The sequence below is a fragment of the Pezoporus flaviventris genome, unplaced genomic scaffold (genome assembly GCF_033815535.1).
Source record: "Pezoporus flaviventris isolate CSIRO_AGI_PZ_B2104156 unplaced genomic scaffold, CSIRO_AGI_Pfla_v1 ptg000036l, whole genome shotgun sequence".
In the NCBI taxonomy this organism is placed as follows: Eukaryota; Metazoa; Chordata; class Aves; order Psittaciformes; family Psittacidae; genus Pezoporus; species Pezoporus flaviventris.
In genome coordinates this window covers 39,803,141-39,824,146 of record NW_026892584.1, presented here as the reverse complement: position 1 = coordinate 39,824,146, position 21,006 = coordinate 39,803,141, and the positions used below count along the sequence as shown (strand labels likewise).

At 38.8% G+C, this 21,006-nt stretch overlaps 1 protein-coding gene across 3 annotated transcripts in view; it reads right to left on the bottom strand.

The window, feature by feature from the left end:
* The window catches only part of PPP2R5C (protein phosphatase 2 regulatory subunit B'gamma), an 84,051-nt gene that overhangs the window by 50,695 nt on the left and 12,350 nt on the right, over positions 1 to 21,006 (bottom strand). For all 3 annotated transcript variants that reach the window (XM_061464039.1, XM_061464040.1, XM_061464041.1), the window contains exon 3: positions 13,089 to 13,248. In XM_061464039.1, the coding sequence (XP_061320023.1) occupies positions 13,089 to 13,248 (160 nt within the window). The remainder of the gene's footprint in view (positions 1 to 13,088; positions 13,249 to 21,006) is intronic.

Sequence of the window (21,006 nt, the reverse complement as noted above, 5' to 3'; positions counted from 1 at the left end):
TCTGTTCCTTTGAAACTCCCTGCAAAGATTAAATGGCTATGAAGACTTCTGGTCCAATGGCACACAACTGAAGTACCGTACTGAAACACAAGGCAAAAAGGGAGTGCTACTTTTGTTACAGTTCCACTTCCTACTTTATACACAAGCATGGCTTTCTTAGATGGAGGTTCATTAGCAAATTTGAGATAATAGTTTCAGAATCTACCTCCCTACATTGTTCCTAGAATCAACTAGCTTGGAGAAATCCTTTATGATCATCAAGTCCAACCTTCATCCCAGGACTGCCAAGTCCACCACTAAACCATGTCACTAATGGCCTCGTCTAAATGGGCTTTTTTCTGCTTCACTGAAGAGAGTAAATGTGACATTTACAGTTCTAACAGTACCATCAGCAGAACACTAAGTCACATTCAGGTAAGTTTTGTTTGCAAGATACGCATACCATGTTCACATTTCTTCCTTTGCAGGACTGTGTTGCATCTGAGGTCAGTACTTAGTATGAAGCTGGTTAAAACAGCCATAATGCAAAATTCAGTATATTCCTGGTATGCTTCTGATAGGACACTAGTGGAGCTGAAGAACATAAATCTTTATAGGACCTTCTGCTCATTAACAGTATCTGGTATCTTCACCAGTTGTACACATTTGGAACTACATTCTACTCAGGAGGTTTGTACGACCTTCCTTTGTTTCAGAATTAAAACATCTGATTTGCCACCAAGGGATAATATTTACTTGAGTTCAATTACTTTGAGCAACCTCATTTGGGGAAAAAAATTGCAAAGAAAATTGAGTTAGGCACTGACTTACTAATGGGAAGGGAAAGAATATTAGTACAAGTGGAATGGAGCTAATGAATATCAGTGGGAGGGGGAAGAGCTTACTTGAACTAATTTATGAATACACTTCCGTTGCAACACAACAAAAACTGTGTTAACTTTGGCTACCCATATTTAGAATTTAATGAATGAAAAACCAGACTGATAGCATAGCAAAGCTGTAGCAGTTCCAGGTTTTCGCCAAACTCTGCTCATCACTTCTAACTTCCTGATGATGGGAATGAAGGAAAACTCCATAATAAATTTCTGAGGATATAAATGTGTTACATTTAGGATCCATCACTAGAGCTGGTGAATCCTCTTTATCCTGGAAGACTATGTAGTATTGCTTTCAAAACACACACATTCTACTTGGGTTGCGATTTAAAAAAATCCAGACATGACCCCCCCCCCCCCCCCCCCAATTCACCTGCCCAAAGACTGCATTTATTTTCGTTCTGAACTAGCTAGTATTCTAACTGATAGTGACAGAATCAACAACATACAAGATAAGTAAAACCGGATTAATTTCTATTTACATGAAAACACCTTGGACAAAATTGATTACCTATAAGATTATATGAGGAGTTTTCCTTTTTTGATTGTGAGAGGACTATATAGGCTGAACTCCAAGGTAACTAAAGGCGCAATTCCACAACTGCTGAAGTTGCTACGCCTCAGCAACCTAAGGCAGCCTAATTCAGTCTCATTCCAGCATTACCCTCTGCTTTATTTTCCTCTCATCTGCTTCAGTGGTCATCAGCCTCACAGCTGTGTTCGTTTATTCCACTAATCCAGCATAAAGCCACTTAGTTTACTGTCAGGTTGGTTTTCTGTTAACTTTAAAACTGTGTTCCATGGCAGCCTAAACTGAGCGAAGTCTAGATGAGCTACTGCTGCCACCCCGCCTCTTCTGAGGTGCACGTGCACAACCATCTGAAATTGCTGTACAAAATGCATGGTTGAACCAGATTAGGAGACTGAGCAGAGCTCAAGTGAGAAGGAAAAGGGAGGAGGGGTTTGAGTCACATTGATTCCATTATCTGGTTCACCAGACAGCCACCCAATGAAGGGGTAGGAATAAACATGACTTGCTTTTACTGGTAGGACCAATGCAATTTACTTTTTTCCCCTCCAGTTATAGCCTAACCAAAACTTGCCATTCTCACAAATGATGTCAGGCTATAGAAAACAAGGGTCTCTTGACAACTCTGAACTATGAATTACCTGAAGACAGCAACTTTGTCCTAGGTGAGGGAAAAAAAAAAAAAAAAAGCATGGGATACTACACATTTTGGAGAAGAAATCACAGCAAAAGGAAACATACCAGGCTTCTCCTACACAGTTCTGACTCAGTTCCAAAGGACAGCCAAGAGGAAATTCTTCAAGGAAACAGAGGTGGTAAACACCATGTTAATACTTGGCTATCAAAATAAATACACATATAAGAAAAAAAAAATCCTTACCTGGATAAATGAAATGGGTATGGACTATCATTTGGCTTCCTTAAAGAATTTCTAGGATTGAAGCATGGCAAAATACAACCTTCTACATTCCACATTTAAAATCAAAACAAAAAAATTCCTTTCTAATGTAGCAAAAACTGATTAAAAGTGGAATTGACAAACATCTGCCAGCGATTGTATTTTTCTCTACCTTGATTTTCTGCTATTTGCAAGGTCACTGTAGCACATAGACTATAACAGTGCCAAGTTTTCCTTCAGCCAGTACTCAAAAGGTTTCGTAAGTGGGAGGGGGGGCTGGGGTGGGATGAGGGGAGGAATCAGTAGATATCTGTTGAGTTCAGAAACCTGTACAACACAAAAAATACCATTAGTTACCTTAAAAAAATGTATTTGAAGAATAGCATCTGGTGCAAAACAACATTTTCCAAGGCAGACTGCAGAAGCTCGTTTCAAATAGTGACACAATAATTTTTATCAAGCCCAGTATAAAAGGTAACACATTTACCACCAAACTTCCTCCCATCTATGGCCTTGATACATAGGTCACACATGTAATTTTCAAGAACTGAATCACAGAAATTTAAAAATAAAAACTCGAGAACATGCCAATTACCCAGCAAGCACCGACTTATATTTACATGTATAAATATCGCATTCAGTATTTGATCAGTAGAGCTTTTATGGAGAAGTTCATTGTTTAGGTTTGATCATAATGAAGACCTGTACAGTGGAACAAAATGTTCTTTTTGTAAATAAGAGCATAATAAAAGACATTTTAAGAGAGATCTGAATCTCAATTCAGAGACAAGTTAGGATCTAGAAAATAAGACAAGGCCACAATTTAAATCCCATTTTTATGGAATCTAGCCAAGCTTCAGTGGAAACAAGTTTGGTAGGAAATGCTGCCAGGGACAGATGTAAAGCATTCTTCTAACAGTTTCAGCTGCTGACTAACGAGTAGGTGTTTGATAGGGCAGTTGAAATGAAAAACAGCTCATTAATCCAAGCCTGTGATTTCACTTAAAGCTAGATAAAGAAAAAAATAAAAATCTCACACTGAAACAAAGTATTTTTTTTTTCCTATAACCTTTTTAGTAGTTACTCACTATCATGTTTCTTAATCTTTAAAATGTTATGTAGTAATTCAGACTAGATAATTTCTAAGTATTTTAATACTTTGGCAATAATATTAAAGTATTTACTCATCTGATAGATCATATTTTCCTGTACAAACATCAAGAAATGTCCAGGTTTTGCTTTAAGAAATGCATATGCTTACCACACACACTTTCATAATTCTTCTGAACATTTAAAAGAAAAATACATAAAGTCTGTTTATGCAACACTATGATAATTTTTTTATGATAAAAGACAAAGTTACTAAATTAACATGACAAAGTGCCTCCACAGTTCTTTCACATGATACAATTCATATATTCACTGACACCTAACCATACTGATGTAGGGAAGAGTGAACTTTTGCAGTATTTTTCATTATGGGTTTTTTCTTTTGATAAATTCAATACAATATTGGGCTGCCAAAAATACTATAAAAGCATGAATGCAGCCAGGACCAGAAGGACAGCACTGCACATGTTGAGTTAGTCCAGTATAGTTTGTGTCCAAGAGGGAAAGGAATCATAAAACTGTATTCAATGTTCGACATGAGATTTTTTTTTTCCTCTGTGTTTTGCCTTTTAAATGCATTATTTATTAGGGCAAATTATCTTTTATAGTAGCATTATCTTGTTTAATCTACCATCTTACTTTGCATAAAATACTTTTAGATAATAAACAGTGATAATACCACCTTGCAGATGGACAAAACATATTCATGCTGATTTTAAACAAACAGGTAATACACTCTGCTTAAATTTAAAATTATTCTGATATTAATGTGTGGAAATTACCAACATATATAGTTGAATTTCTCTGCAGCACAGAGATCAATTCTTGATTTGCTTTTAATTTAATCTTGGTATCAGTTTTGCTTGCTTATCTGTACAGTTGAAACAAACTCACAGCCACCTTACATTTCTGGCATTTGGAGAAATTATCACTTTCTCCCCCTTCCTCATAGTTACAACAGTTTTATCAATGAAAATTTAATTCAAATTTTTTTTTTTTTTTAGGAATCTTAAACTGGAATCACTTCATCTGCAATCTTGATTCATCAGACTTTAATACTGTGCAGAAAACAGAACAATCTCCTAGACAGCCACTTGTGTCTTAAAAACATTATGAAAGCTTTAAGAAGGCTTGCCTCCCTATCAGAGTCCTGTATCACAAACAGACAAGTTGAGACACCATCCCGATGTTCTCTATGTTCTCTTGCACAGAAGACTCAGATTTTGGCATAGCTCTACAGTCTCTGCTTGAGTAAAAAAGGAAACCATGCACTCAGCATGAAATGTGCTCAGACAAATGACACCCTTATGACGTGCCATGTTCATTATTTTACTAAGAAAAAAAGGGGGGGGTGGAGGGGGTGTGTGTGTGGAGAAAGAATAAATATGACTGGTAGTACTTTTTATGTTGAAATCATGCTAAGTCAGGAACAGACATCTCCACCAGAAGGTCAAAACTTGGATGATCAACATGCACAGCAAGATCTTCAACAACAAAACACTACAATCCTGTCACATACAATTATTCTACATTAAGGAACCAGCAGAGTATTCCATCTTCTATACTTCTAAGCATGAAAAGTTAGTATGTATGTCCACATCTGTCAATAGCTCATTTCTTCCTATCTTGATATATGCCTTTGCAAGAATATTTTATCCATGTTTGCAAGACCGCAAGTCCAATTCCATGAGGTAAACAGTAACTCTGTTAATAAATTAGGAACTGTATTTGAAAATAAAAGCTGAACTGCAATAGTAATTTTGAAGATTACACAGAACAATGTTCTGATCTAAAAAAGAAACCAGCCCAAACCCAAACCCATGAACAAAATCACAACACTGGCATCACAGAAGTACTCTATAAGGATATAAAATCATTCTATCCAGCTTTAAAACTACATACAGGCATGCTACCAAAAAAAGCGTATTTTTACATCATGCTAAAATTTACATACGCATGACTAACACACGTTCATTGGGAAATTTTGCAACACTTCAGAATACGGAGCACTGAAATGATTTTATTTTTTCAAATTTCTTATTCTAGGACTGACAGAGAATATTATCTTTTAATAAATATTCCTTGCAGATTAAAGTTAGATTTGTGACACTATTTATTTGACAGTGTATAAAACCTTTATTCCAGTCACTGCATCTTAATGTATTTACAAATTCTCATTGTGACACTCTCTTACATATCACAGAGATTGAGATTCTTAATCTCACCACTTTACCCAACAGTTATCTCTAAATGCTGCACATTTACAGTTTACTAAAATCAGCACGTCCTTGCAAAATAACATACTTACACAAATACACATATGCTCACCTGTTTGTACTGTTAAAAATCTCTTGTAGCATATAAACTAAGTGTACATAATCGTCAAGGGAGCATTTTAGAAATCCATAATTTGCAAGACTGTACCACAGGGGGGGAAAACCTGTCAATGGAAGTATTACTAAAACTGTAAATTCTCATGAATATAAATTCCCATTTTCAGTAACGTACATTTTTGAATCATTAAACTTAAAATTTTACTTTTCTGTATTAATAGTCTTGAATAGAAATGAAAGACATTAACATTTAGATTGCTAGTTAACCAGTTATGAAATAGCAGACTGCTAGCTGCTTTTTTTTTTTTTTTTCCTTTTTGATCTTGGTCAGTTACTCAGTAAATCCATCACAGCAGCAACCTCAGTCCTGCAGATGCTGCCAGCTATTCTCATGCGGTAAGGGACAACTACATTCTCAGTAAAATCAGTGTTAAACCCAGGTCTTTTTTTTGGTGTTTGTTTGGTTTTTTTTTTTTACATTTGAGAGACTTGATCTGTATGATGGTGTTTGGATACCAACTCCATGAAAGGAGCTGAAGTACTATTGCAGCTGTGAAGTGCACAAGCAATAAGCATTCAATTCATAACACACCATGACACTCTCAAAAGTTTCCTCTCAAAACCAAATGGACACAGGAAGAGGAGTAGCACATACGCATCACATATTCAAGCTCTAGAGCTTTTTCCAGTATATAATGTACATGGGTGTCAGAAGTTCGCAGAGGTAACACAAAAATCAAGAAATAAAATGAATATGATCCAGAATCATCACCAGAAATGAATGCCAGCGCACAAACTAAATCAGAGATACTAACACAGATATTTGCTAATTAATGATGAAAAAGTTATCCATAACAACACAATGAATTAAAGTTTCTTGCGTAAGTTGAAGTGAGCAGTTGCAAAGAACACTCGAGTGTGTTGGTGGTCAGGTACATACAAGCTCAGAACTGGTACTTTACAAATATATTTATTAAATATTCATGTTGAACACTTTGCTGTTTATCTCATACAGAACACATTCTTAAATCTGTAAACAATTTCAATATATCCCAAATTACAAAGTGTCTTCTTAAGAAAGCAAAAGTGAAGAAACCTAAGTTTCTGAAGGCTGAAAAAAACCTTTGCCATTTATAACTGAAATAACCAAAACATTAATCTGCAGCTTCTCAAATCATGACAAACACAACGTTAGGCCAATTTTTTTCCCCAAATAATAAAAAACTGAAAACAAAAACCAACTTTCTGTAACTGAAGTACCTGCACTATAAATGTTAGCTAACAAGCAGAACCAGATGAACAGAAATTAACATAACACAAGTTTGTTGGCACAGGATTTTTCTTTTTATTATGAAAAAAGGCAAGATCTTGAAAAGACGTTTGAGACATTTCTGAGGGTGCTTCTCCAGAGAAGCTTCTGGGTTATCTGTGGGCAGAGAAGCTACCTATTCCAATTGGACTAAATCAAGTTTCATCGCAGCTTGCAGCTTTGCTAATATCTGGATCTCAATGCTCTGCAAACCACTTGCACCAGAGACTTCTTTTTTCCACATTAATCTCTATTCTTGAGGCCTCTTTACTCATAATTTACTTCCTTTTTGCATTATCTGAACTATTCCACTCCTCCATTTCCTGAATAAACTGAGGGTGTACAATGTTAATCATAAGCTGTGCCAATGAATATAAATCATGCCACACTAATACCAGCCTATATGTCCTGGTGATGGGTATTTCTGGAATGCTATCATCAGCATTTCTGTGCAATGCCTAAGAGAAGGTTCGCAACGTGCCTAAAGATCAAAAAGGATTTCCTAAAAAAGAAACCTTGATGAAAACCCACTTTGGCATCTCCTCCATTCCCTTCCCACTATTTCAAGTAACCTACTGATCTAAGCTCCAGCCCTATGGCACAGAAAAACAGTGGTTATCTCAGCGATAAATGCTTGGAGCAATGCAGAGATATTTCAGCCGCCCCAGCCAATGAGCCGGCTTCATTTGGAGCTAGCCTCAGATGCCTCTACACAAACGCCCATAGTATGGGGAACAAACAAGGAATTAGAGGTGTGTGCACGCCTATGGGAGTATGATATAATAGGCATCACAGAAACATGGTGGGATGGCTCCTATGACTGGAGTGTTGGAATGTAAGGTTACAGGCTCTTTAGAAAAGACAGGCCCAGCAGGCGAGGAGGAGGAGTTGCCCTTTATGTTAGGGATAGGCTGGAGAGTATGGAACTCTGTCTGGGGACAGGTGAGCAGTCAATAGAGAGTTTGTGGGTCAGGGTTAAAGGGAGAACAGCTATGGGAGACATTACTGTGGGGATCTGTTACAGACCACCTGGTCAAGAGGACTTTGTGGATTAAGCACTCTATAGACAGACAGAACTTCAATCACCCTGATATCTGTTGGAAAGATGGTATGGCCCAGCACAAACAATCCAGGATGTTCCTCAATTGTGTGGAAGACAACTTCCTTCTGCAAGTAATACAGGAGCCAACAGGGAGAGGTGCCATGCTTGACCTCGTGCTCACCAACAGGGAAGGGCTCATTGGAAATGTGATGCTCCAGGGCAGCCCTGGATGCAGCGATCACGAGATGGTCGAATTCGAGATCCTCAGGACAGTGAGAAGAGCGTGCAGCAAGCTCACTGCCCTGGACTTCAAGAGAGCAGACTTTGGCCTCTTAAGGAACCTGCTTAGTAAGGTTCCATGGGATATGACCCAGGAAGGCAGGGGGGCACCAAAGACTGTTAGTTGATATTCAAGGATCACCTGCTACAAGCTCAGGAGTGTTCCATCCCAACTAGAATGAAGTGCAGCAGGAGGGCCAGGAGACCTCCTTGGATGGATAAGGAGCTCCTGAAGAAAATTCAAAGGAAAAAAGTGGCTTATAAAAGATGGAAGCAAGGACAGGCAGCCTGGGAAGAGTACAGGGATGTTGTCCAAGTAGCTAGGGACCAGGTTAGGAAAGCTAAGGCCCAGTTAGAATTAAACTTGGCTAGGGAGATGAAAGATAACAGGAAGGGATTCTACAGGTATGTAGCGAATAAAAGACAGACTATGGACAACGAAGGCCTCCTCTGGAAGCTATCAGGAGAACTGGCTACCCTGGATTTGGAGAAGCCTGAGGTTCTTAATGATTTCTTGGCCTCAGTCTTCACTGGCAAATGCTCTTGACCACACCACCCAAGTCTTGGAAGGCAGATGCAGGGACTGTGAGAATGAAGACCTTAGGCCCACTGTAGGAGAGGATCTGGTTTGAGACCATCCTAAGAACCTGAAAGTACACAAGTCCATGGGACCTGATGAAATCCATCCGTGGGTCCTGAAGGAACTGGCAAATGAAGTTGCTAAGCCGCTGGCCATCATATTTGAAAAATCATGGCAGTCAGGTTAAGTTCCCACTGACGGGAAAAAAAGGGAAATATAACCCCCATTTTCAAGAAGGGGAAAATGGATGACCCGGGGAATTACAGAGCAGTCAGTCTCACCTCTGTGCCTGGCAAAATCTTGGAGCACATTCTCCTGGAAGGCATGCTAAGGCACATGAAAAACAGCAAGGTGTTTGGTGACAGCCAGCATGGCTTCACTAAGGGGAAATCCTGCCTGACCAATTTGGTTGCCTTCTATGATGGGGCTACAGAACTGATGGACAGGGGTAGAGCAGTTGATGTCATCTACCTGGACTTGTGTAAAGCATTTTACACTGTCCCACATGACATCCTTGTCTCTAAATTGGAGAGACATCAATTTGATGGATGGACCACTTGATGGATAAAGAACTGGCTGGATGGCCGCACACAAAGAATTGTGGTCAATGGCTCAATGTCCGGCTGGAGACCAGTAACAAGTGGTGTCCTTCAGGGATCGGTGTTGGGACCTGTCTTGTTCAACATCTTTCTCGGGGACATGGACAATGGGATTGAGTGCACCCTCAGCAAGTTTGCCGATGACACCAAGCTGTGTGGTTCGGTTGATAGGCTGGAGGGAAGGAATGCCATCCAGAGGGACCTTGACACGTTTGTGAGGTGGGCTGATGCCAACCTCATGAAGTTCAGCCATGACGAGTGCAAAGTCCTACACCTGGGTCAGAGCAACCCCAGGCACAGCTACAGGTTGGGCAGAGAAGAGATTCAGAGCAGCCCTGTGGAGAAGGACTTGGGGGTGTTGCTTGATGAGAAAATGAACATGAACTGGCTTCATTGCACGCTTGCAGCCCAGAAGGCCAACTGTATCCTGGGCTGCAGCAAAAGGAGCATGACCAGCAGGTCAAAGGAGGTGACCCTGCCCCTCTACTCTGCTCTCGTGAGACCTCACCTGGAGTATTGTGTACAGTTTTGGTGTCCTCAACATGAAAAGGACATGGAACTGTTGGAACAAGTCCAGAGGAGGGCCAGGAGGATGATCAGGGGACTGGAGCACCTCCCATATGAAGACAGGCTGAGAAAGTTGGGGCTCTTCAGCCTGGAGAAGAGAAGGCTGCGTGGAGACCTCACAGCAGCCTTCCAGTATCTGAAGGGGGCCTGTAGGGATGCTGGGGATGGACTCTTCATTAGGGACTGTAGTGATACAACAAGGGGTAACAGGTTAACACTTAAACAGGGGAAGTTTAGATTGGATATAAGGAGGAAATTCTTTCCTGTTAGGGTGGTGGGGCACTGGAATAGGTTGCCCAGGGAGGTTGTGAATGCTCCATCTCTGGCAGTGTTGAAGGCCAGGTTGGACAGAGCCTTGGGTGGCATGGTTTAGCAGGAAGTGTCCCTGCCTATGGCAGGGAGGTTGGAACTAGATGATCTTAAGGTCTTTTCCAACCCTATTTTATGATTCTATTCTACGATTCTAGTACCACAGGCCATTTATAGCTTACCAGTTACAAGCTTTCACAGACCTAATACAGACCTTAAATCATGCAAAGGTAACCCCATTCTATATGCTCTGATTAAAATACAACCTCATGTAACGTGCATCACACTACACAGTAGTCAACCCAACATATCTGAAGAAAGTACACATCTCTGTCTTCTACAGACAGAAGAAACATTTCCCAGGCACTGTAGCTGTAGAAATACATTCAGTTGATATAAGTGACTGGAGTTTTAAAGCTGGTTAAACACAGATACGCTGAAGGAATAGTATGTTCTTCCCAGCGCTTCATTAAAGTTGAACCTGCTTAATCATCTCAGTCCTTTAAATTACAGCCTGTCAGTCCACTGCCCAGACAGAGACATTAAATACCACTCTTAAAGCTGTCCAAAAAGAAAGTTTCTCAGCTTTACCTGACCCACTGAATGCACATCAAGGCATGTATCTCTGTATGTTAGAACACAGTGACTGGCCAACAGCATTCTCAGCAACCCTACTAGGTGGGTGTAAGTGAACACATGCAGTGAGCAGCTATCCAGACACTTGCTATGATCCATGAGACTGGACACAGTTTCATTAGTAAATGTAGTAACTACTGTCTATCCAGATCAGCCATTGCACCAGCATTTCATAACAAAGTCTGACCCTCAACAGCCTGGAGACATACACAGAGCATCAGACATCCACCACAGACAAGCTTAAGATCTTCCATTTCACTTGAGAGTAGGAGGAGTGATTGCTGACTGAAAAGTAAATATAATACATACACACAATACTCCTACCATTTCTTCACATCCAGGTATGTTGTGTCAAATGTACTGGAATGCTCTTGAAACAGACCTTAAGACTTACCTTTTTTTTTTTCCCCACTTTTGCCCCCCACCAAGTCCAAGCAGGCATTCTTTATAGGTTACCTAGTTTAGACAGCAACAAATCCAAAACTTCACCTCACCCACCGTAAAATGGACTACTTTCCCCCACTCCCACCTGGATTCATTTTTCTCATTTTCAGCTCACTGTCCGCTCTGCTTTTCATTGCATGCTCAGTTCTAGCCACCGTGAGCTGACAATCCCAGGCACAACCAGAAACATACTATTTAAAGTAGGACAAAATAGAGGTTCTAGATCATGTAACAAACATTTTTCTTTGCAGCTGAACAAAAGGTCATGCCAGTCAATAAGGCTGTATGCATAACTTTTTACAAAAATCACTACTTTAATTCAGTGTCATTTGCTTATGTCACACCCTGGATATGACAGCTTGCGCATGAACCTACTATGTCAGTTTAAAACATAGGCCATATTATCAATAATCTGTGGTGCTAAATATTCTCATTTACAAATCTAATAGAGTAAAATGCACTAATTAAACAGCAGATAAATCTTAAAATTAAGCAGCATCTTGTATATAGACTGCTATACTAACACAATGGACAATATTTCATATATTTTGTAAAAACAGTATCCGTGTGAAGAGATGAATGTTGCAGTCTAATTTCATCTGCATAATCTGTACAAAAACAGTATAATTCAGATGGGTTGAGAACCTAAGTTTCTTATATTCAAGAAATACTAATGCATTATATCAAGAAAACAGTGACTGGAGGAAATGTCTTACCCTGTGACATTTCACATTGCCTACATCAGTACTAAGCAACACTTCAGGAATCTATTACGCTTTCACTGACAACTTTAAACACTGGAAAGCAGTATGCATCACACTTCAAAACAGCTTTTTTTTTTTTTTTCCTTTAAATAAACCTTCAGAACAAATTGGCTGCTCATAAGCAGTAGATCAGTACATCGGACCACATCTGGAAAATTCTACCCTAGCACTACCACAAGCTACTGTACGCACACTGTGGAAACATGTATCTACATAACAGACAGTAGCTAAAATAAAGATAAAAGCTGTGTTATTAAGACATAACTATCATCACCTTTTCATTACAGATGGCAGTAAATATAAAAGATCACAAAGCCTTAAAATTGACAAAAGAAAAATCATATTCACTAAAAAGATGCCACTCCACTTGACCCATGATCACAAAAACAAGATCAATAAATAGCGGTATCTAGGTCTTCTCACAATGCCAAGAGATATTTTAGTACAAAGTAGTGTTTCAGCATGCTGCACTGAGGACAGATGACTAATACTTTGCACAAAGAGCCCAAATACTCTGCTTTTATGCGAGATGAGCGAACATACTTTCACACAGACATTTCTGGGTTGAAGAAACAAAAATATTTCATATACTGATCACCAAGAAGGCAGCACATTGTACGTCCTCCTATAAGGATTGACAAAAAAGAAAAACCAAACCAAAACAGTGTGTTTAAGCATGCAAGTACATGCAAGTTAGCAGCATACATAATATGTCAAGTATATATGTGCAAAGATACAAGTGTGATAGTTGAGATGCTTCTCTGTCTTATGCCCAAGATCCCCCCAGGAGTCATTCTGATTTTAAAAGACATACCTTTTAAAGCTGGCAGTTTCTGAAGCTCCCTGTTATTGCTAACATTAAACCTTGAAGAACTCTGCCGCTTTTCTTTCTTCAGTACTGTCTGTGGTGCTGGTACTTTGATTTTAGATAGCTGTGCTGGGGGAGGAGTGCTGTTTGATTTTTTGTTTGATACCTGTTTAAAAAAAAGAAATGAAAGCAGTTAATTACAGCTGAACTTAGAAAAATCTTCTAAAAATGATTGTTACAGTAATAAATGAGGCAAAATAAGCTTTTAATCAAATTGCTCTATTTATCTTCTGAATATATAGCTAGCTATTCTGTTCCATCTTTTCAGTGTTAATTTCTGTACCACAGCCCTCATATAGATGGGAATAGATCATCTTGTTACATGCACTAACCCATTTATTTGAAGTTATCAGCTGACTGAAAAGCTATTCTCACCTTTTCCCTGAGAAGTCCAGGTCTCCAAGGTATCTAGCTGTCTAACTTCAGCTTTAAATGGATGACAAGATTTTGTCTATTTACAGCAGGTAAACCTCCCACTGCCTATTTGTATTGTGCCTTGCTGCTAGAGTCCTAAGCTTAGCTAGGCCATTCAGGCTTTGATATAAAGTTGAAAGAATCAGGTCCTACTACTGTAGTGGCTTCAGCAGCTTCTAAAACATACATGAAGATTTGTAGCAGTTTACTGCCTACTCAGAGCAAGTTGCTTTTATTGTAATAATCCTAAACAGATTGCCATTGTACCTCTGTATGAAGTTTATAACTTAAAACTAGAAAAATGGTTCCCACCTATAGGTTTCCAAATTGCTGTTATTTCCTAGACTATACTTGACAGTGCTCTCAAGCTGAATAAAATGCATCATTAGCAAAAGCATGTCAGAACTTGTAATGCTGCCTTTCTCATTCCTTTTCTGAAATAGGAAAAGCAGGTTTAAAGTAGGCAATAGTTAACTTTTTAAATATTAACAATTTCATAGTGTTCTTTACAAGAATTATAAAAACATTTAGGAATACCTTACACAAAAAATATAGAAACACCTGAGCAGGAAATCTTACTCCATATACTCTAATTAACTTTACAGGACCATAATTTTCTTAAAATTTGAAAATTACACTGAAGCACAAACATCTGAAAATATACCTTGGCACTTTTATCTTAGAGAAAAGACCATGTTCTCCTTTTCAGACAGTGCTATGCGATAACAGAAAAAAAAAATCATATGGGAATGGGATTCAGGATGGAAGTCAAGTTGTAATGCTGCTGCTTTGGCAGTTCCAAGTGATTCAACTAGAATTTTGTTAAGCATAGTAGATATCAAAGCAGTGTTTCATTCCTGCATGAGATAACATCAGTGGTAGTTCATAAGGACATGGCTAAAACAACAAAACCCACTTTTCTTCATGTTCTAAAAAGGATTTCCAGAATAGCTTATTCATCAACAATTTCCATATGGTCTGGGAGTGTACGCATTCAGTGCACATGGAAACGTTACCACAAAAATTTATCTACCTTTAGAGTCTCCAAGACAGTAATTTTATTCAAATTTTGTTCTAGTAACATAACTGGGAAAGAAATGTATATGCTTCAAGTATAGATTAACAATTGTATATTATACACCCAGTACTTAATGTATCAAAGATACAAAAGCAACATTTAGTTTTCATTAAACACATTTAAGACGACCATCTTGTGAATTTAAAATTTTAATAACAAAACCCCTTACAGCCTTATAGAACAAGTAAGGGGAGACAACACACTGAATGCTAGAAGCCTTACGTTACCAAAAATAGTCTGTAGTTGTTTCAGTAAAAATGGCATACATTGGTAGATAAAAGCATTTGTGTACAAGTAATATCCCTTATGTTGCATTTTTCATACTATTTCACATTTCAATCCCAAACACTAAATGCTTTAAAATCTTTTTGCTGAAATACAAGTGGCCTACAAGGTAAATTCTTTCCATTAATTCAAGTTAAAACACACCACAAACAAACAAACAAAAAACCCCACAAAAACAAAACCCCCAAGAACCTGACATTCCAAATAAAAATATGAATAGACTAAGCAGAAAGAAAAACAACACCAAAAATTAGGAGGCAAAACTTACCATGCATTAAACTAATTAAGATGCAATATAAACACTGTTCATGCACAGGATTCTGTACTTTCAGTGTTATGCTTTGAGCCTAACGATGTTTTTCTGTACTGGCTATCTTTCACTGCCACCTGTTTTTTGTTCATTACTTGGAACAGGAAAAGCTGCTTTCCTGTTTCCTCTATTCCCAAACAAATTCTCAATTTTGAATTAACAAGTGCTCCCATGTGCCTGCACACATGCGCACAATACAGTATCCTCAGGTAACACACACATCAGGGAACCAGCTATTCTAATAGTTGGTAAACCAACTATTCTAAATTTATCTGGAGATAAATTCTAAAAATAGCCAAAATTGGTTATTTAAGAGGACGGCTAACATTTCTAATTAAAAGGCGAAAGAAAGCATTTTTTGTTGCTATGGAAACTTCCCATCTAGCAAGTGATGACTCCAGAGTAATTCAGACTTGAACTGCTGGCCAATTTATCCAACAGACTTCCTCCCTCCTTTTTTTACCATCAAACATGATGAGTCCTGACTTTCAGTCATACCCCAGTCATTCAGCCAGCACATGCCAGAAAGCTGCCAAAACAGTTTCCAGCTCATTACTGTTGAATACCACATTACACAGCTGTACCCAAAACCTCTGCAAGTGGTAATATTGTGCTACCACAACTGGCCTCCAGAGCTTGCAGCCAACAGCCCTTGGATAGAAGGGTACCAGAGAAGGTGTGTTAATTCAACTTAAGCCACACAGCTCAGCAATTTTAACCACTCCTCTAAAAAGGAAAATTCAGAATAACAATTCTGCGTATTAATTTGTTAAAGATTTCAAGGTAACATAACTTTTTGTAACTGAGCCTTTGCTCAGTTCTCATTGATTCAGATCGAAGACACAAGCCCAGTTTCTTTCTCCCAGTAACAAACCAAAGAACTTTAGAAACCACAATTCCTGAGGATAACTGATGGACATCCTGCTACATCAATGAACAATCCAACTGATTTGACACCAGAACAGTCAAACTACAGATACATTTTAATCAGTTCTCTTCTTGTTACTAGAACGGGAAAAAACTATTCTTACCCTTGTTCTGTCAAACAGCTCCTTCATACCCAAATATTTATATACTGATAGCCAGATTTAATTCTAAAAATGCTGATAAACCCCTAAAAATGTGTACAAATTAATCTGAAAATTGTCAGATTGAGAACATGTTTCTTCAGATCATAATTAAGACATAACTCTCTGGTTTCCTGATCAATTTAGTTTTTAAAAGTTAGAGTTTTACATAGTTTTACGAACATTAAGACAGTAAGGGACAGTGTGATTCTAACTGAAGTTCTGCTTGTAACAACTGATGCTCCTCAGTGCCCTTGAATGAGCTTAAAATTAATTAAAGAGAGTGAAAGGCAGGGAGGAGAGAAGGAGGTTTCTTGCCAGTCACAACAGTTCAAGATAGATAGTCCTTGCATCCCTTCCTCCCTGGAGTCTTCCTCCATTAAGCAGGATGGGTACATTCCTTTTCCTTGTTTTACCCTCACTGTCTTGAGCAAAGTCAGATCCTTGAACCCCTGACTCGTAAGTGGGCATGTAGAAATCAGAGCACAACACTAAATTTATGACCAGGGAAAGAAAGATATGAGTACATCAAGCGTATCTACAGTTAAAGCTAATTTTTCTTTATGAATTAAACTGACCAAACAGCCCACATGGCAACTTTTACTTTCGGCCAGAAATCTAAGGGACAAGAAAGAATACTCGGACCTGGAAGAAGGGTCCACCCTGCCTCCCATATACATCAACAAGTCTTTCAGAAGACCCTATTCTTCCATTTCTGACAGTCCTCCAAAACCAGGTATTTAAGTGACCTTGACCAATGCGGGCAACCAGAATAACTCTGCCTGACCTTATCTTTCAAAGCCACTCACTAATAACTGAATTACACCAAAGCACACAAAGCCTTCTGCTCCCTGAAATCAAGAGCCTCGCCAAGCCTAGTAGTGGGGTCAACTCTGTAACTATGCAGCCAGCTTTCATCCTGCTTTCTAAGATAAACTGGTCAGAGCAGGTGAGGAGTTGAAAATGACAATAAAAATCACCTGGATACATCTGTTACTCAAGATTTTAAAAACTGGATGGCTTACTAGTGACAAAAACCAGATCTCCTCCTAAGCACAGGGCAAGAGAGATTCTCCCTTTGCCTGAAGAAAACATGCTGCTAGGCAATACCCCATATGGTGTTTCTTGACAGAGATTAGTCTAACGCTAATCTGCAGATTTCTTCCCTCTAACGAGTATTACCACTGAATTCAAGTTAGTATCAGTGTGTACACCATCCTAGGATGGCAGCAGCAAGCCACATACCAGCAAGAACCTTGATAAAAACTCTGGACTACAAAATCTGGATAGGTGAACCTTCTACCAATTAACACATGAATAAGACTCCCTGTGAAATGCACGTACACAGAGAAAAAAGCACAGAATACTTTTTATGAGAATCATTAGTCTGAATCTGCTTATATAAATGCAGAACCAATCCCTTTCTTCTTTTCCTTTTGGTATCGTAAGTAGCCATCAGGGACTTATTTTTTCATTAAGCTAAACAGAGGTCTGATCTATAGCACCCAAAAGAGCTCACTTCTTGCCAAGGCAGCCCCAGAAGGGGCTATGAAACCATTCTGGGTTATATCTAAAATATACTTAAAATGAAACTGAAAATTAAGTTACTGAAACTAAACAAACAACATGAAAAACATGAAAGGGACATGTACAACTTAATTTTCAAAACTGTATGAGGGCCCAGCATGTAACCAAAATAATTCAGCGAAGAGGTTGAGGCCTATTACATAATTAAGCTGAAAGTTGAACTTAATTTAATCTCTTGAGAACTGAAATCAAAAATCAAGGAGTCAAAATGGGTGGGGAGCAGTCAAGAGCCTTCCATGCAGTTTTCTCCTCTATGCAGTAACTTCAAAGTTGTGTGAAAATCTCCAAACACTCCGGGGATCTTGAATTCGGCCACAAAGTGCTCTTCTTTTCACATCTTCATTTACTGTTTTGGGGATTGGAACAGGAACAGATCATATGTGGCATATGGCTCAATAGCCATCAACCTGGTGAATATATCCTCAGCATACTTTCAGGAGGTAGCTGGTGGTAGTAGATTAGCAGTTGGGACCAAGGCAAGTTGTTCAAGACATCACACTACCAGGAGAGCAACATTTGTCAGCTGATTTCAATGCTGTGTTGTTAACACCACCAGTTCAACATGCCTTCCAACAGGACATCAGATTAAACTCTTGTTATTTTGGTATTAAAGACATTGATTGTCAGAGCTATCCGGACAGCCTGCAGTAATTGTAGCTCATGCAAATAGTGCCCAGTCACTGGTAAGGTGTTTGCTATGGAGCAAACTAGCAATTAGCTGAAACCTTTAACCATCAGCATTTTCCACCTACAGAGACTCAGCACAAGCCATATAAAACTTGATGTGGATTCTTAATCATCTGGACACATAAAAAGGGGCATTAATCCATAAACAACCCAGGGAAACAATATGCTGCTGGGTACCAATCTAGATGGCAAATGGTTCTGAGGTTCTCAATTTGATGAAGATTCTTGCTACTCTGCCATTATTATTCACTAGTTTCACTAGACTGATTGGGCAGGCAACCTAGGGACGAGCCTCTGGAGATGCAGTTTATGGTGCTAAGGCATTGGCTGGTTTCAGACAGACCATAATGTAGATTTCTATTGGTTTTCCTCAACAAAATCGTTTGTTAGGATGATACCTGGACTGGCCTGCTAGAAGGATCTTTGCAGCTGCCTTTCTAGCAAGTCTGTTTATTATCACTAAAGATTGTCTTGGTTGAGATACACTGGATAGTTCAGTGATAGTCTCAGCATAATGTATGTTTTTACTTGGTAAGACAGCAAGAGCTGCACCCTAAAGCTTTGAGGCTGTAAAAAAAACAAATGCCCCCGCTGAAAAATAAAATTTGTTACCTGCAACCATCAGTTAGCTAATTAAATACGATTACACCAGATAATGACCTAAGTATTGTTTCAAAACTTTTATATAAATACCAGGATGAAGAATCTGAATAAATGATATCCTGGCTTAAATTACTTTTGCTCTTGACTTTCATTTTTAAATTCTCTGAACAGCCTAAACCACCCTCTTACTTAAAAAAAAAAAAAACAAAACAAAAAAAAACAAACAACCCCCCCACACACAAAAAATCCATACCAAAAGGAAACCCCAAAAATCCCCAACCCTCTAAATCAACAAAAACTAACTTTGTGCTTCTTGGTGTGGGTGTGTGTGTACATACACATACACACACACACACACACGACATATATATATGTAAGGTTCCCACATCAGAAGAAAAACACACAAACTCACCTCATTTACTTTAAGCCCCAATTCCTACACTCTACTGTAAATTTTAACTATATAAAACTGTTGATGAGCTAAGGCTACTACATATGTGGTTTTACCACTGATGTCTGTATTTGTGTGCTCCCTGAACCATTCACAGTAGTTTCTCACCTCACATACTCGTACTGAAATATTTTTTGCTTTGCCCCCTACCCACCAGATTTCTATCAGATGCTATGTAAGAGAGTTACAGACCCTGACAAGTTCTTCGCCAGTTTAGCAGTATAGTCATAACCGTGGCCACTTCTAAAGAAGTGTTACACTAAATCATTTCATCTCCGGTCTCATTGTGCTTTTATTTTAAACATCACTAGGAAAGTTTACTTTTCAGGACTTCAGACTGCTAAACTGAGCAATGACAAAGAAGCGTATTAAATTATAGTCACTATAAAGGTGTAGCAAATTAAACCATTTGGCAGTTGTCTTTTAAGAAGGACATTCGGGAATGAGGCACTATTTTTTTCATAGATTTTATTTTTTATTGTCCCTTAGCACCTGGGGGCTGGAGGGTGAGGGAGAGGGGAACCATCATGCTTTAGACCCAGCTGGTAACTCAGCACCATGCAGCCGTTCGCTCACCCCTCTACCCCTTCTCTCCGGGGCAGGATGGGGAGGAAAACTGGAAGACTGTAAACCCCACAGGTTGAGATAAGAACAGTTTAATCATAGTATAGTTAGGGTTGGAAAGGACCTTAAGATCATCTAGTTCTAACCCACCTGCTAATAACTAAAATAAAGTAAAATATAGTGATAGTAGAAAGAATGCCAATAATGATAATACAAAACAGCAAAAGAAGAAATGAAAGCTCAGAAAACACAGGTGATGCACATGATACTTGCTCACCACCTGCTGACCAATACCCAGCCCAACCTGAGCAGTGATCGGTCCCTTCAGGGTAACTTCCCCCAGTTCATATACTGGGCATGACACGCTGTGGTATGGAATACCCCTTTGGCTAGTTTGGGTCAGGCGTTCTGTCTCTGCTTCCTCCTGGCTTTCGGTGCCCCTTCTCACTGGCAGAGCACAAGAGACTGAAAAGTCCTTGATCAGGGTAAGCATTACTTAGCAACAACTAAAACATCAGTGTGTTATCAGCACTGTTCTCAGACTGAAGCCAAAACACAGCACTGTACCAGGAAGAAAATTAACTGATACAGATGAAACCAGGACACAAACCAAAAAGCCAAAGCCTACCTTCCCACATGTAGAATTACAGATTTATTCTGACTTCAAATGAAATGGAGAGGAAAAAAAAATTCACAAGATTTAATATTTGTGAAGTCTGTGAACACATGGGTAGCATTCAATGGCTACCTCATTTTCTTACTATTTATATTTTCTATGGAATAACTATATTAATCATTAATGCATATGTGTAATACAG